The following is a 14,326-nucleotide window of genomic DNA, read 5'->3' as shown; positions in this document are numbered from 1 at the left end:
GAGGGTCTGTTGAAATGTTAAAAGACAGGTCCCACATGGGAGGGAGCAGCGAAGCTCCATCTCTTCCATGATCTCCACAGCCTTGGGATTGTAAGAAGCCTCTGGGATCTGGGCTGTGAGAGAGTTCCCCAAGCCTGCTGCAGGTCTTGTAACCTGGCTGGCCTCTCTGAGTCTTGAAGCAGCAGAGAAAAGCAGTATTTCCTAGGGACCACGAGGACCTCTTTTCCTTACCTCACCTTCTTCAAGGGAGTTCTGAGGGCAGGAACAGGAGAGATATGCCCCATTTTACAAAAGAGGAAACTAAAGCCACAGCCTCCCAAATCTCCCATTTTTAGTACGGCCTTTCACTTGCCATTATGAAGCTTGATGAGGGTCCCTGTTTTCACAAAACAAACTGGGGAGTAACTTCCAACAGCAGGACCACCTCTACCACATTTTCTTCCCAGTGACCCCAGGAAAGGCTGGTGGCAGCACTGAGTCAAGGAGGTGTGAGGAGATAGCTCTAAGCTTCCCTTGAGACGTTCCTCACTGTTGCCAAGTGGCAGAGAGCAGAGATCCTAACTCAAGTCTTGTGACTAGTTCCTTTATATACCACATTGCTTTCTGGGAGGCTCCGGTGTCTTAGGCATCAGAAGGGACCCCTCAGGCATTACTGGAGATACCCTCCACTGATTTGGGGAGGAAATCAGCTCAGCCTAGAAAGCTCACACCCAGTCAGCTTCAGGCCCATCAGCATGGGTCATTAACTTCAATTCCTTATGACCCTATTGGGATGGCCACATGTTTGCTCATAAATGAAAACCTTTAAAAGCCCCCCTTGGCCTCATTTGGGTCCCACTTTGGGCTGTGGTTCTGCCCTAATATGCTTTGCTTCCCCCCCCCCTTTTTTTAATCCTTTCTTTCATCCTGCCCATCCCTTGTAAACAGACTTCATGCCACTAACATGCCTTTGGGAATGGGGGAAAAAGCCTCAGGATGATCATTTGTATCATCCCACACTTAGTGGATCCCAGTCCTGTCAGTGTCTCTCATAATTGTTCGTAAGAGGGGAAAGATTGAAAACTGGAAATGAGTCCAGATAGTCAGAGGGGCCTACAGGTCTAGGGGCTCACCTGTCCTGCTAAGCCTCAGCAACATCTCCCATGAAATGCAATGAATAATAAAGAGAGACTTCCTTGGCTTGGGGATTGGTAACGGGGGAGCCACTGCTGCAGCCCCAGGACACCCCTGCCTGACGTCTCTGACATCATCTCCATCATCATTTCCAAGTTTTTCATGCCATTCTGACTTTTGTTTTTCCTTGTTCCAAAGAACTTTTAAGAACAGTTGGAACTAGTTTAGAGAACATCTGGACTTGGGCTCTTCACTTTGGTTTTGCATTCCTTGCCCTTTGAGGACCACTTTGCAAAGATGTTCATTTCATAATATTTAAAAATTAACTTCTCCCCTCCTCCCCCATTTGGCTAAGGGAATGCCCAGCTTAGCCCCCAGCCCCTCTCGAAGAGAGGATGGGGATGATGGGCCAATGGGGATTTGCCTTTCTGCCTGTGTCAAAACTATGGAGACTCTCCAGGTGAATTTGGCTCTTCACTTTGTATCCCATTTACATTCCCTTCCCTTTGGAACAAATTTCACCTGTATTTCCCTTTTTCCCCTCCCCTACTACCTAAAAGATTTAAATGGATATTAATGTGATTGTAGGTGTCAGACAAGGAGAAAGTGGATCAGCTTCAGGAAGAGCTCCTGCGAACTCAGGTGGCTGCCCCTGGAGCCCAGAGGTCTCTTGTGATCCGGCCAGCCAGCAGGGGTAGTAGGGAGTATGCAGATGGTCTCTGGGGAAAGGAACATGTTGAGTTCTCAGGACTGTGTTAGAAGGGTGTTTGTGAGTGAACATCACTCTAGAGAACCTACAAAAAGATTCCCCAGCTTGTCCCTCCCCCCAAATCTTGGCCTGGCATTGCTAGGGAAAGCCTGTCAGAACTTGCTTGTAGCATCTCCCTTTGGAGATGTTCCTTGATTCTGAGACAAGGAATTGCAATTTCAAAACAACTCCTCCTGTGAAAAAACCTCCAGCCTCCAACCAGACAAAAATCCATTCTTTACTAAGGGTGCCTTCTTTTTGAATAGCTTGAAGCTCATGGTGGGTGGTCCTGAGCCCTGGCACCTGCACCCCAGCCAACACTGACCACATGGGCAGGCAGGAGAGGCCCAGGACCTTCCACTGTTCGTGAGAGGCACGCCCAGCTTCTGGGAGCCAATGGGGCTGAGAGGGAAACAGAAACACACTGCCCTTGGGTGGCCTCCAATCTGGCAGGACATAGGACCAGGGGCTGGGGAGAATGCGACCCAGGTCCACTGCTCCTCCTCCCCCTGTCCCCCAATCATCAGGCTTGATTTCCTTGGAGGCATTTATTTCAACATTTAATAAAGCCTAAACAAAGGACAGAAGGCAAATTTATGTGAAAAACCAGTTTTCACAAGCAGCCCCTTTAAAGTTGGTTTGGGAGGCTCCCCAAAGGCCCCAAACTGTAAAGGTCTGTGGTCTGTGGTTGTCTTATTTCTGACATGTCTCGATCCTCTGGGAAACAAGTGCTGAGCCTCTCAGGTGGGTTGGACCCAGCTGGGGCTCCTTCTGTCCCCTCGGTTACAGATCAGGCTGGAAGACAGGAGGGAGCCTGGTCAATAGCCCCTGCCACAGGGAGTGGGGTGGAGAGTGGGGCCTGGTTTGTTTTCTCCCAGTCAATCATCAAACATGTTGTAATCACTGGTTTTGTAGCTGTTATAGGGAGGGGGGAGTCAAATGACAACTGGTGCCAATCAATTGCTTCTTGGGCCTAAGGGCTATGGTTTCAAAGATCTTTGTATTCTATTTTAATTTTTTTAATTGTGAAGAATTTTTCAACTTCCAGTGTCAGATGGATAATTTTTGTATTTAGGAAGATTTCTTCCTTGAAGCATTTTAATTCCTTACTATAGTGCCTTAGGACACTGAGCTAGACAAGGAGGCCTTCGTTGTGGGGGCTGACTCTTCATAAAGTTCCTTTTCTTTCATTTAACACCACAATTCATTTTCTATCCTGACACATGGTCTTTTCTTACAGTTGAAATATCAAAGAATCTTGGAACGTCTAGAGAAGGAGAACAAAGAACTGAGAAAATTAGTGTTGCAAAAAGATGACAAAGGCATCCATCACAGGAACCTAAAGGTACCTTGGACCAACACCCCACCACCCCACCCCACCCCTTGGAATCTCAGGCTCCAGAGCATTAATCTCCTTTGAATTTTTCTTGATATTTTCTTTGCAATTTCTTGGAGATTTCACAATTGGAGGAAGCTGATCTCTGCAGCTGTTCAACTCCCAAGGAAAGTGGTGTTGGTTCTCTTGGTATTGTTTGTGGGGTTTAGCCATTTGGAGAGATGTACATAGGCAGTGCTGCCAGAGTCAGTGTCACCTGCTGGCTCCTGGTCCTCTTTCTGCCATTTTTCACCATTTCTGTGAGAGAGATCCTTTTCCTTTCCCAACCCGTCTTGTGTTGCTCACTAGTGCTACCACCGGTCATTTGCTTGGTCTGAGGGCAGACAGCACCCTAGACCCCAGCTTGGAGCTCCCCCATAGGGCAAAGCAGATCAAGGTGCTTGGCCTGAGTCGGGCCTTTGCATGAATTCTCCAGTCCAGACCTTCTTGTACTTGGATGCATTGTGGCACCTCCTCTTCTTAGAAGACACCTTCTCTTCAGCAAATTCATGCTAGGCCTCCTCCGTGTCTCCTTTCTTGTAGCTGGGGCTGCAGCAGGCCCTGAGGGGAGCTGACTCAGGGACTCTCCTGGAGCACTAATCTCCCACCAGTGCCAGACTCCAATCTGTGTTGGCAGAGAGAGGGCCCAAGCAACACTGCTCACATCTTTTCCCCACATTCACCCAAGAACCCTGCTGATCTGTGAAAGAGAAAGCAGTAAGCAGCTCTGTAATCCTCACTGATATTTTTGTTTGTTTCAAAGAAATCTCTAATTGACATGTATTCTGAAGTCTTGGATGTTCTTTCGGACTATGATGCCAGTTACAATACCCAAGATCATCTGCCCCGGGTGAGTAATGGCAGAGAGGTTGTTCCATTCTAATTACTCAGATACTTTCCAAGTAAATTAGAGAAAGTTATTGGCAATTATTTACTATTCAAGATCTTTCAAACGAGGCTTTTTAATCATTTGATTAACTCTGTAAATGTTCATCATCTCTTGTAAAATTTCTTTCTCTAACAAGCCTGTTAGTTAAATGAATTCCTTGGGTAAGTTGTCTGGTTTTTTTTTGGGGGGGGGGGGTGTTGTTTTTCAGTAGAATAGGAATGGCTTATCTTGAAATGATATTCAAAAATCTCAAGGTTGCCTTATTTTGCCCCAGCTTGGTGAATTGTTTATCCAGATTGCTTCAGAATAGGTTGTGCACCTCACTCGTCAAGAGAACATTTTGATGGTAACTTAGGAAAATAAACCGGAACGTGGGCCCACATGCTTGTCCTTCAGAGGTCTCTGAGGAGCTGACATAGATTCTCTAAAGACCTCCTTATGTGGATCCCTGACTTTCAGGATCTCTTCCTCTGACCTTACTTGAGATGATTTCCCATCTTGTAATGGTTTAAAAGGATTAAAAGGATCGGCAGGCCCCATGAAGGCAACAAAAAGTGATGGTATGTCATGGACAAGGCGACAAAAACACTAGAAAACTCAACCCAACACTACCTAGTGCTAGTGAGTCCTGTCCCTTTGGGGATGGTGCAGCCTGGTGCAACCCCCATTCCTCCAGGTCCTGAGAAAAGGTTCAAGATGGCAGGAGTTTCAAATGTAGCATAGGAAGCTATTTTTCCAAAAATAGGAAATCGAAAGAGTTTCCAAAACTTGCAGTAGAGCTCTGCTTCAGTTTTTGAAAAATTCATGTGCTTCAGGGACATTGTCCCCAGGTGATATCGAAAAAGCGAGACTGCCATCCTCCCTCCACCTGGACCAAGATTCAGGACCAGATAGTTGTCTTTAGGAACAGATTCCCTGAGTGGATGATTATTGATTATTGACTTGGTGACTGATGGGGCAGGTTCTCAGATCTTGATTAGAAGGGACTTTAAGGTCTGCTCCCATAGTATGGTTAAGGAGTTAATTAAGTGAAGTATATCATGATAAAACTAAAAACCCATTCTGTTTAGAACAAATTGAATTAAAAGAAGAAACTTGTTCTGAGTGTTAGTGATTGACTCAATCTATTTTAAGATAGCCTTTCTTGAATACTCCAGGATTTCCATTAGCTATGGTTTGTTGCTGCCCTCTGGAGGCAGATCCAGGTCTTCTCACACTTCTCACACACATAGTCCTTGAGAGAGACTGTGACCAAACATCACCATCCCTTGAGTGTCAGCCTTGGGGTGCCAAGGCTTTATAAACTAATGCAGACTGGTCCTCAGAGCAGACGAGCCATCCCTGAGACTGCACCATGTCTCCCTTACGTGACCTTGGCAAAGACCTCAGTGAACATCTCTTCCATCTTGGGGCCTATTCTTGGAGACCCACACACAAGCAGCATCTGTGTGGATGAGTTAGAATGGGATCTGTTTCTCCAGCTGGGCTTCAGAACATGAATAGAGACTTCCAACTGGTGATGATGTTGGTGATCTTCTTCTAGGTTGTTGTGGTGGGAGACCAGAGCGCAGGGAAGACCAGCGTCTTAGAGATGATTGCCCAGGCCCGGATATTCCCTCGTGGTTCTGGGGAGATGATGACACGTTCTCCCGTCAAGGTGAGGCTTGAGTCTGGTTGGGAGATTTTGCTAAAAGTAGAATTAAGGGGCCTTGTTGAAAAATTTGGATCTCAAAGAGCCAATTTTTCCCCTGTTTTCTTTCTGGCAAAGACCGTAGCCTTGCAGGGATTTGAAAGATGCCAGTTGTTGTAAAGAATTCCTTCATCTCATTTTAGCATGCCAAGCTTTCTTTAACATTCGGATTATCTTCATTCCCCCAAAGCCAAAGAAATGATATTTTCAGTCAGAGTCTCTAAAAAGTAGCCCTTGGAAAGCTAGAGAGGACCATACCCAGCAGCAGCAGCAGCAGCAGCAGCAGCAGCAGCCCAAACCTGAGTGTTCTCTCTTCTCTCTTCTCTTGATTCACCCATTTTCAGGTCCTCATGACCTCTCAGATAAACTTCTGTAGCCTGTTCATTGGTCCCCCTGCCTCTCTTCTCTGTCCTCTGTAAAGGATCCCCACCCTTCATCCCCACCTAGGGGCTGCCCTCAGGAATGTGCGACTCTGTCCCCCTCACTTCAAAGTTGAAAGCTTCCAGGCCTCCTCATTGCCCCCACTCCTCTCTCTGTGGACTGGCTCCAGTGACCTCATCTCTGTCAACTCCTGCCTTTGTCCCTTGACCCTCCACTCCTCTGCCTCTTGGTAGCCTTTCCAGCACCTCTCTCCCCCTGGTCCCTTGTGTTTACCTTGTACATGCATAAGTCTTCAGATTATCCCCAGGTGTATCATGTGCCCCAAGCAGACAGGATCACCACTGAGATTCTCATTGGCCTGCAATGACTGTAAGTGAACCTGGACATCCAACCCGTGCTCATCTTGTGGCCAGGGTTATATTGTCTACATTGTCATGCTGTGGTGATTCCATGTCACTCCTGGGAGCCCAGACTCAGGATGTACACATTCTTTTCCCTGTATAGTTTACAGAAGATGCATACTGCATCAGCTTGAGGAGCTCAGTCTGCCCTGATTGACCTTCTCAGCATCTCCCCACCAACAGCTGCTAAGTTGTCCATGCCCAACTAGAGGAATGTCATGTTTTCATTGTCAGTGCCTGAGAATTTCCCTTTTGTCATCATTCCAGGTGACGCTCAGTGAAGGTCCTCACCACGTGGCCCTCTTTAAAGACAGTTCTCGGGAATTTGACCTGACCAAAGAGGAAGATGTAAGTGAGAAGACAAGATGTGTTTTGCAAGAGCAAGTCCGCTTAAACTCAGTATTCAGTAAAACCTTTATGTGAGTGCTAACTGAAAATAAAAACCAAGAGTGAGGCTATCCAAGGGAGGGCAATGTCCAAGGCCAGGAAAGAGAGTCCAAGTAGACACCTCCTATCCTAGGGAGGGCCATGGGGTTAAAGTGGAGATTCCTTACTCTTGTTGGGTTTTTGTTCAAACAGCTGGCAGCATTAAGACGAGAGATAGAGCTCCGAATGAGGAAAAATGTGAAGGAAGGCTGTACCGTGAGCCCTGAGGTAGGGGGGAGCCTGTCCACTGACCACTGGGATTCTTTTGGAGGGTTGGGGGTGCTGGTTTCATGTTCCCTGCTCTTGTGTTCGGGTCACTTGAATATTCAAGGGTTTTCTGTGGGGCCAGATGTAGTCACTCAGGGATAATGGGTGGTAGCATTCATCAGCACGGCCCCCAACAAAGGGAAATAACTTGATCCTGGTGTTGTTGTGTAGACGATCTCTCTGAATGTCAAAGGTCCTGGACTGCAGAGAATGGTCCTGGTGGACTTACCTGGGGTCATCAATGTGAGTATACTTGAAGCCTGTATAAGAATTGTTGTGGGTTTCTAGTATGGAGAAAATAAGTCCCCTTTACCATCTTTTCTTCAAGACGGTGACCTCAGGGATGGCTCCTGACACAAAAGAGACTATCTTCAGCATCAGCAAAGCTTACATGCAGAATCCCAATGCCATCATTCTCTGCATTCAAGGTGAGTCCAGAGGCTGGCCAAGGCCTTCCCAGCTTCCGGGGTCAACGCTGGTGTTGAGTCTGTCCTTCCCTCGCCACATGTTGTGAGGAGACACAGAGTCCTCAAGTGATCCACCTATCATGGGGCTGCTCCTGGCTCCCAGCATTTGGACCCTGAGCTTGCCTTGAAGCAGATGTCCCTTTGGAAGTAACCAAATAGATTTTGTTGAAAAGGGTGAGCTTTCCTCCCATTGGTTCATTCTGAGCTAGATAGGCAGCCTTAAAATCTTCCCCAGTGATCTTGCGAAAGAGAAAGTCCTGGGGAAGAGGCCTGGAAGTTATGGCATGGGCCGGCAGACACCCCCCCCCCCCCAAGTGGGGACCCTGTCCTGCCAGCTCCTTAGAGCAAAGAATCTTTACTGCAGATGCCAGATAAGACAGCTCCTCCTGTATAGACAAGGAAATCCAGCTTGGCTGACTTAGCCCAGAGGCAGGTACAGGGTCCTAGTCTTCCACATGTGACCTAGGGAGGCTTTACTCAGCTCTTGTTCTTGCAGATGGGTCTGTGGATGCCGAACGCAGCATTGTTACAGACCTAGTCAGCCAGATGGACCCTCACGGCAGAAGGACCATATTTGTGCTCACCAAAGTCGACCTGGCTGAGAAGAACGTGGCTAGCCCCAGTCGGGTAAGTACTGGCCAGAGTGCCCGGAGATGAGGAGGGGAGGAGGGAAGCTGCACTGTCTTGCCCTGGAGCTTACTCCTTGAACAATTTGAGTGCCAGATGTCCTTGCCCTTGTTCTTCAGTTTCAGTTCCTCATTTTTCCTTACTTGGAAGGTATGATCCAAGTGGCCCCAGGTTCACATCTCCAGGCTCTAGCTGCACACATATAACTCCCAGGGCAAGGATGCCTGGTCTTTAGGTCTCCTTCTGGAAGCAGAAGCCGCCCTCCTGTCCTGCCCCTCTCAGGGAGCTGCCCCTCTTTGAGTTCAAGGGCCCTCCCTTCAGTGTCTCCTGGGAAAGCCCCTCACCATGCTGCCTGCCCATGGAGATGTTTCTGGCCGCCTCCTCTCCTTAATCCATGGTGTCAGCACAGTTTCTTAGCTTGTTTTTGCCTACTATTTGTTTCCATAGATTCAGCAAATCATTGAAGGAAAACTTTTCCCAATGAAAGCTCTGGGTTACTTTGCTGTTGTAACAGGAAAAGGTATGGCCTGGTGAGGTGATTGGGTTTGCCCTTGATTTTGGCTGTTCATTAAAAGTTGGGTCACCATCCTTTCCCTCTAGGAAGCAGCGCTGAGAGTATCGAGGCGATCAGGGACTACGAGGAGGAATTTTTCCAGAATTCAAAACTCTTAAGGTAGTTGGATTGCATAAGCTTCTAAGGCCTTTCCCAAGGCTTTGACATATTTTGGACATGTGAGGCTGTTCTTTTGAATCTTTGGTCTTCTTTGGGGTTTTTAAAATCTGGTTTCAACACTGATTTTCTAGTTTTCCAAAGTAAAGAAATGAATTTATTCAGTGAATGACTATTTAGCTGCCCTTTGAAAACAAATAGGTGAGAAAGCCAATGTGTGACTGTGTAAGACCAAGTGTGGCTGGACCCTTTGCCATCTCTCTAGAAGCAGCCAAGGTTGTGAGAAACACAGAGAGAATACAGTCCACCAGGAAGCTCCAGGCTAGGGGTGGCGGGGAGCGACTGAGCCTCCCTCCTCCCCAGACATCCCAGTTCTGCTGGTGCTCTTGGTGCTGATGAAACCTGGGCTTCTGAATTCTTGATAAAGTATGAGATGGAGCAGACTGAGGACAGACTTCCCCCAGAGCCAGCGTTTGGAGGATCACACGAGACCCTCCTGGGTACTGCTCCTCCACCTACAGTGCAAATTCTTATCAGCACCCGGCTCCATCTCATCCTGGGCCTCTCACACCGCGCCACCCCCCCCAGGTCTCCTGGCATTTGTCTCCTCTGCCCTCCTTCATGTGGACTCCCAGCATAAGGCCAGACCCCCACAGGGTGCTGAAGAAATCCTTGTGGACCCATCCAGAGGATCATGGGTTCACCTTCCTTGTTGGCCAGCCTGGCACATGGGAGCAGACACCCCAGGCCCAGAACTGACTTCTCCTGCTTTGGGATTTTTGCCTCCCACAGATTTCTCTGGACTAGAATTTTTCCTCTATTATTGTTACTCAATAGAGTGGGATGCCTTGATCAGTATTTCAGTGAAAGTGTGTGTGTGTCTGTGTGTCATGTATATATGTGTGTATGTATGTTTGTATGTGTGCACATGTATGTATGTGTATGTGTATTTGTTTATGTTTGTACAGAGACTGGAGCTTGCTCCTCCAATCCCGGCTTAGCTAAAGATACTTTTGGATTGACCTGCTTTCAGGGAGGTGACCCCCCCCCCCCACGGGCTTTGTTGTGTCTCTACAGGACGAGTATGTTGAAGGCCCATCAGGTAACAACCAGAAACCTCAGCCTGGCGGTGTCTGACTGCTTCTGGAAGATGGTGCGTGAGTCCGTGGAGCAGCAGGCAGACTCTTTCAAAGGTGAGCTAGTGCCAAGAATGTGGGCCAGGCACGGTTGGCGGTGTCTGTCACAAGCTCCCAGCCTACTCCTTCTATACTTTAAACGGTGGTTGTTAGACAAGTTGTGTGCTCACACATGTGTACACACCTGCGTGTGTGTGTGTGTGTGTGTGTGTGAGAGAGAGAGAGAGAGACAGACAGACAGACAGACAGACAGGGAAGAGGAACCAGAAATCTCAGATCTTCGTTCTTAAAGGAAGATGGCATCCGGATCTTGTATGTAGACCGCAGTGGGAGAGCAAGAAAAAGTAGAGGGAGATTGCCTCTCCTCTCTTCTCCTTGGGAAAACTCTCCTAGATCTCGAAGATGCACCAGACTGAGGCCTGAGCAGGAAATCCAAGAAGGAATCCTCAGGAGTCAATTGTTCAGCCTTGCTTAGTGAAGGAAGTCTGTGGACAGCAGCAAGAGGTCTGACCAGGACAAGCCACCCCAGGTAGAGGCTGAATCCCAGGACAAGAAGCAGCCACCACTCCAGCCCAGAGGGGCTCAACCTTTGCCAGGGCAGCTCTGTCATCCCCAGCCAGTTCGAGGGCACAGAAGGACTGAGCGAGGAGCAAAGCAGGGTATCAAGGGCAGCCTCAGAGGAGCTGAGGCAGGCAAGAGTCCTCGACTGTCAGAGGCCTTCAGTTCTGACATGGGAATCATCAGAACTTCCATTTTGACTGAGGAACCAAGTGGAGCAGAGGTCTGGGGCAAGCTCAGAGAGTGTTGCTCAGACTCACCTGGGGCAGGAACTGGAAGAGTGCAGATGTAGGCCCCCACCCTGAGCTATCTCTGAGACCCTAGCATCAGATATGGAGTCAGAAAGGAGATGGGAAGAATGAATGCACAAAAATCCCACTTCATAAAGCCATTCTTTGGCAGGGGTCCATGGGACAGAAAACCAGAAGAAGAGAATGATTCCAAAACAGCTGCAAGCAAAGCCCCAAAAGAAAACACAGTTTGGGCACAAGTTTAGCAAGAATTCCTGGAAGAATTAAGGCAAGACTTGGGGTGGGGTGGGGGTGGAGTTTAAAAAGGTTTTGTAATTGAAATGGGAACACTAGAGGAAAAAAATAGGAAGTAAGAGCCATAGAAGAAAGAATTGGAAAGGAAATCAGCTTGGCACAAGAGTTCAGAACTTTACCTTATTTTGTAGAAAATAGAAGAACATACCAGGTATGTCTTAGGAAAAACAACTCACCTGAAAAACAGATCATGGAGAGATAATTTAAGAATCACTGGAACAACTGAAGGCCATGGCAAAAGAGAAGAAAATCTCATTGAATTTTAAGAAATCACCACAAAAATAAAACTGCCCAGATCTGTTAGAACCAGTTGGGCCAGATAGAAGTAGAATCTAGCTCTTGGGGTATGCTCTGTGCTCAGCAGTTTGTTGTCCCCTAGTCTTTTCCTCTTTGAAAATTGAGAAATTTATCCTTTCTGCAATCTTTCCAAAATGATCAAAGTAACTTAGGAAGCATTTTGACCACTTCTTTTAGTCTCTCCCGCAGGACCTCGTTCCCTTGACTCTCTTTGCTTCTCTCAGGTCCCCTTTTTTGACAGACCAAAAGACAGAGGGAGTCAGACAGGTTCACGTGTCTCTGGTCAGGTGTGGCTGTGCCACTGTCATCCTTGTGATCACTAGGAATACTTCAGATCTTCAGCACCTAACACTGGTTTTAGTGGACCCACCCTCTCCAATGCCTCACTCAGCAGTTTGGGAGCATGTCTGAGAAAGCTCCTTCAGTCTTAGTCTGTGTGCCTCAAATACTGGAGAAGGTGGATTCCAGGTTTTTTATCTCTGGGACAAATTGCAATGTTGCTTTAGGCAGTCAGGCCCTGGCTGTTCTCAAGCAGAGATGATGAAAACCGTGTTTAAGAGTAGTTCTCCTGGGAGAGATGCTGGGATAAGGAGCCTGTGATGGGTTTCATCTCTGGGCTTTTCATGATCTCATTGTGGGAGAGCTGAGGACAGCCAGCCTTCCCATTCTGCAGCTGAGGAAGCTGGGCTGCAGAGGGGCTTGCTGACCCACCAGGTCACCCAGGTCCTCTCCCTGCAGCTGTATCTCACCTGCTCTTCACACAACTTGGGTCAGACAGTGGTTGACAGATGTTTTTTCCTTCCTCAGCAACACGTTTTAACCTTGAAACCGAATGGAAGAATAACTTTCCCCGTTTACGAGAACTTGACAGGGTAATGCTCTTTAACTTCATGTCTTTTGTGTAGGCCCTTGCATGAGTCATAACAAAACCCGTAATTATAGTCATTGATCTGATGCCAAAATCAGTGTTACGTCTGCTATTGAAAAGGCCACGTTTTAAAATGTCAAAAGCAAATCAATTAAGAAAACCTGAATTCTGAGTGATGGTCTTTTCTGAATTTGAAAAGCTCATTATTCCCTCTTACCATATATCTTCATGGCAACTGAAATCAGAAATTGCAAACTAGTCTTAGGCAATGGCCATGGCAGCTGCTTGGAGACAGTCCGCAAAGACCCATCCAAGTGAGCATCTGCGACACATGGGTATTGGCACTGGGAGCCTGGGGCGAGGTCATCTGATGTACATGAGGGAGTCCCTTCCAGACAGGATTTGGCTCCTCCCCCATCTTCCAGGGAAAAGTGTCCACACAGAGCATTCTCAGTGGGAGGAGAGGAAGTCTAGGGGCACCTAAGGTTGTTCAGGGTCCGTCCCCCCCCAAACTTACCTCTCTAGAGGGACACTCCATGCCCCCCAAGCCCAATCCCCCAGGGCCATTTGCAGGTCTTCCACACTACCTAGCCCCTGGGGGATCCCTGCCCATTGGAGGTGATGACAAACGAATCTTGGCATTATTCTGACTATTCATTGGTCAGCCTTGCTCAGGCTGCATGACTATTCCCCCCCATTTTCCAGACACCTGTTTCTGAAGTGTTATTTCTGCTCTGACTTGGTAGGTGCTGCATCTTCTTGCTCCATCAAAGGTAAATGTGTTCACTTTAAAATCTCACTCCCTTGTTCTTTATTACCCAGAATGAACTCTTCGAGAAAGCCAAGAATGAAATACTAGATGAAGTCATCAGTCTGAGCCAGGTGACCCCGAAACACTGGTGAGTCCTTGGCTCCTGTTGGGTTCAGTTTTTCTAAGGAGCCATTTTCATGATGATCCTTCCTTATGTGGCAGATGTGGACGAGTCAGATGTGGGCACCAGCTTCCCAACGGCATTTCTTCTTTAGTATCTTTCTGACTACTCACCTTCTCTGTCTTGAGCTGGGCTAGAATCTGACTCTTTCCCAACCTTTGTCTCCAGGCACTTGCCAGGTTTCTTTGGGTCCTCATCCTCAATTGATACTTGTTCTCCCTTCTGGGGACTCTCCCTTCTCAAATCATCCTCCACTGGCTGCCTAAAGCACAGTGCTGATGGCTCTGCTCAGGAAGCTCCTGTGCTGCCACCCTGACTCGTGGGATCAAATACAAACCCTTGGCTCATCAGAGGTTCCTCCCAGCCACCCCACCCTTAGACCTTCCAAGCCTCGTAATGTAGTCCTCACCCAGCCTTCCTTTAGACTAACCAGTGTCGTTGCTATTCTCCAAACATTTTTCCAATCCTTCAGTTAGTGAAAAAAAGATAATTATCTGTATTAAATAAAAAAAATAAGTATCATTTATAAAGTGCTTTTTGGAAGCAGAAGCAGAGGCAGACATGCTTTCTGAAATTTTCTTCCATTCTTTTGATCTCTTCTCCCTGAGCCATTGTTAGTACATGGTCCTGGGTTTTTCATGGATATGCCTCGGTTGTCTCAACTGTTGTTCATTTATTGTATCACATATCTCGCCTTGTCAGAGATGTCTCCATCCAGGACTCAGAAGGCCAAAATGGGAGAACAGAAGCTCATAGAGTCTGTCAGGATGTGATCTGGCAAAGCTTATGCTCTTCTAGGCCTTGTGAAGAGATGCCAACTCAACTTTGTGCCAGCCACTTTTTTTTAATTAAAGATTTTATTTATTTTGAGTTTTATAATTTTTCCCCTAATCTTATTTCCTTCCCCCCACCCCCACAGAAGGCAATCTGTTAGAC

At 47.5% G+C, this 14,326-nt stretch overlaps 1 protein-coding gene across 9 annotated transcripts in view; it reads left to right on the top strand.

The window, feature by feature from the left end:
- The window catches only part of OPA1 (OPA1 mitochondrial dynamin like GTPase), a 56,829-nt gene that overhangs the window by 19,588 nt on the left and 22,915 nt on the right, over positions 1–14,326 (top strand). For all 9 annotated transcript variants that reach the window (XM_074190607.1, XM_074190610.1, XM_074190612.1 and 6 more), the window contains 14 exons: positions 1,702–1,755; positions 3,102–3,206; positions 4,000–4,086; positions 5,669–5,782; positions 6,865–6,945; positions 7,177–7,251; positions 7,462–7,533; positions 7,619–7,718; positions 8,254–8,384; positions 8,832–8,904; positions 8,985–9,057; positions 10,132–10,247; positions 12,398–12,462; positions 13,281–13,357. In XM_074190607.1, the coding sequence (XP_074046708.1) occupies positions 1,702–1,755; positions 3,102–3,206; positions 4,000–4,086; positions 5,669–5,782; positions 6,865–6,945; positions 7,177–7,251; positions 7,462–7,533; positions 7,619–7,718; positions 8,254–8,384; positions 8,832–8,904; positions 8,985–9,057; positions 10,132–10,247; positions 12,398–12,462; positions 13,281–13,357 (1,223 nt within the window). The remainder of the gene's footprint in view (positions 1–1,701; positions 1,756–3,101; positions 3,207–3,999; positions 4,087–5,668; positions 5,783–6,864; positions 6,946–7,176; positions 7,252–7,461; positions 7,534–7,618; positions 7,719–8,253; positions 8,385–8,831; positions 8,905–8,984; positions 9,058–10,131; positions 10,248–12,397; positions 12,463–13,280; positions 13,358–14,326) is intronic.

This window comes from Macrotis lagotis, chromosome 6 (assembly GCF_037893015.1).
Source record: "Macrotis lagotis isolate mMagLag1 chromosome 6, bilby.v1.9.chrom.fasta, whole genome shotgun sequence".
Lineage (NCBI taxonomy): Eukaryota > Metazoa > Chordata > Mammalia > Peramelemorphia > Peramelidae > Macrotis > Macrotis lagotis.
The sequence above is the reverse complement of the archived record's forward strand: the minus strand, read 5'-3'. Positions and strand labels throughout refer to the sequence as shown.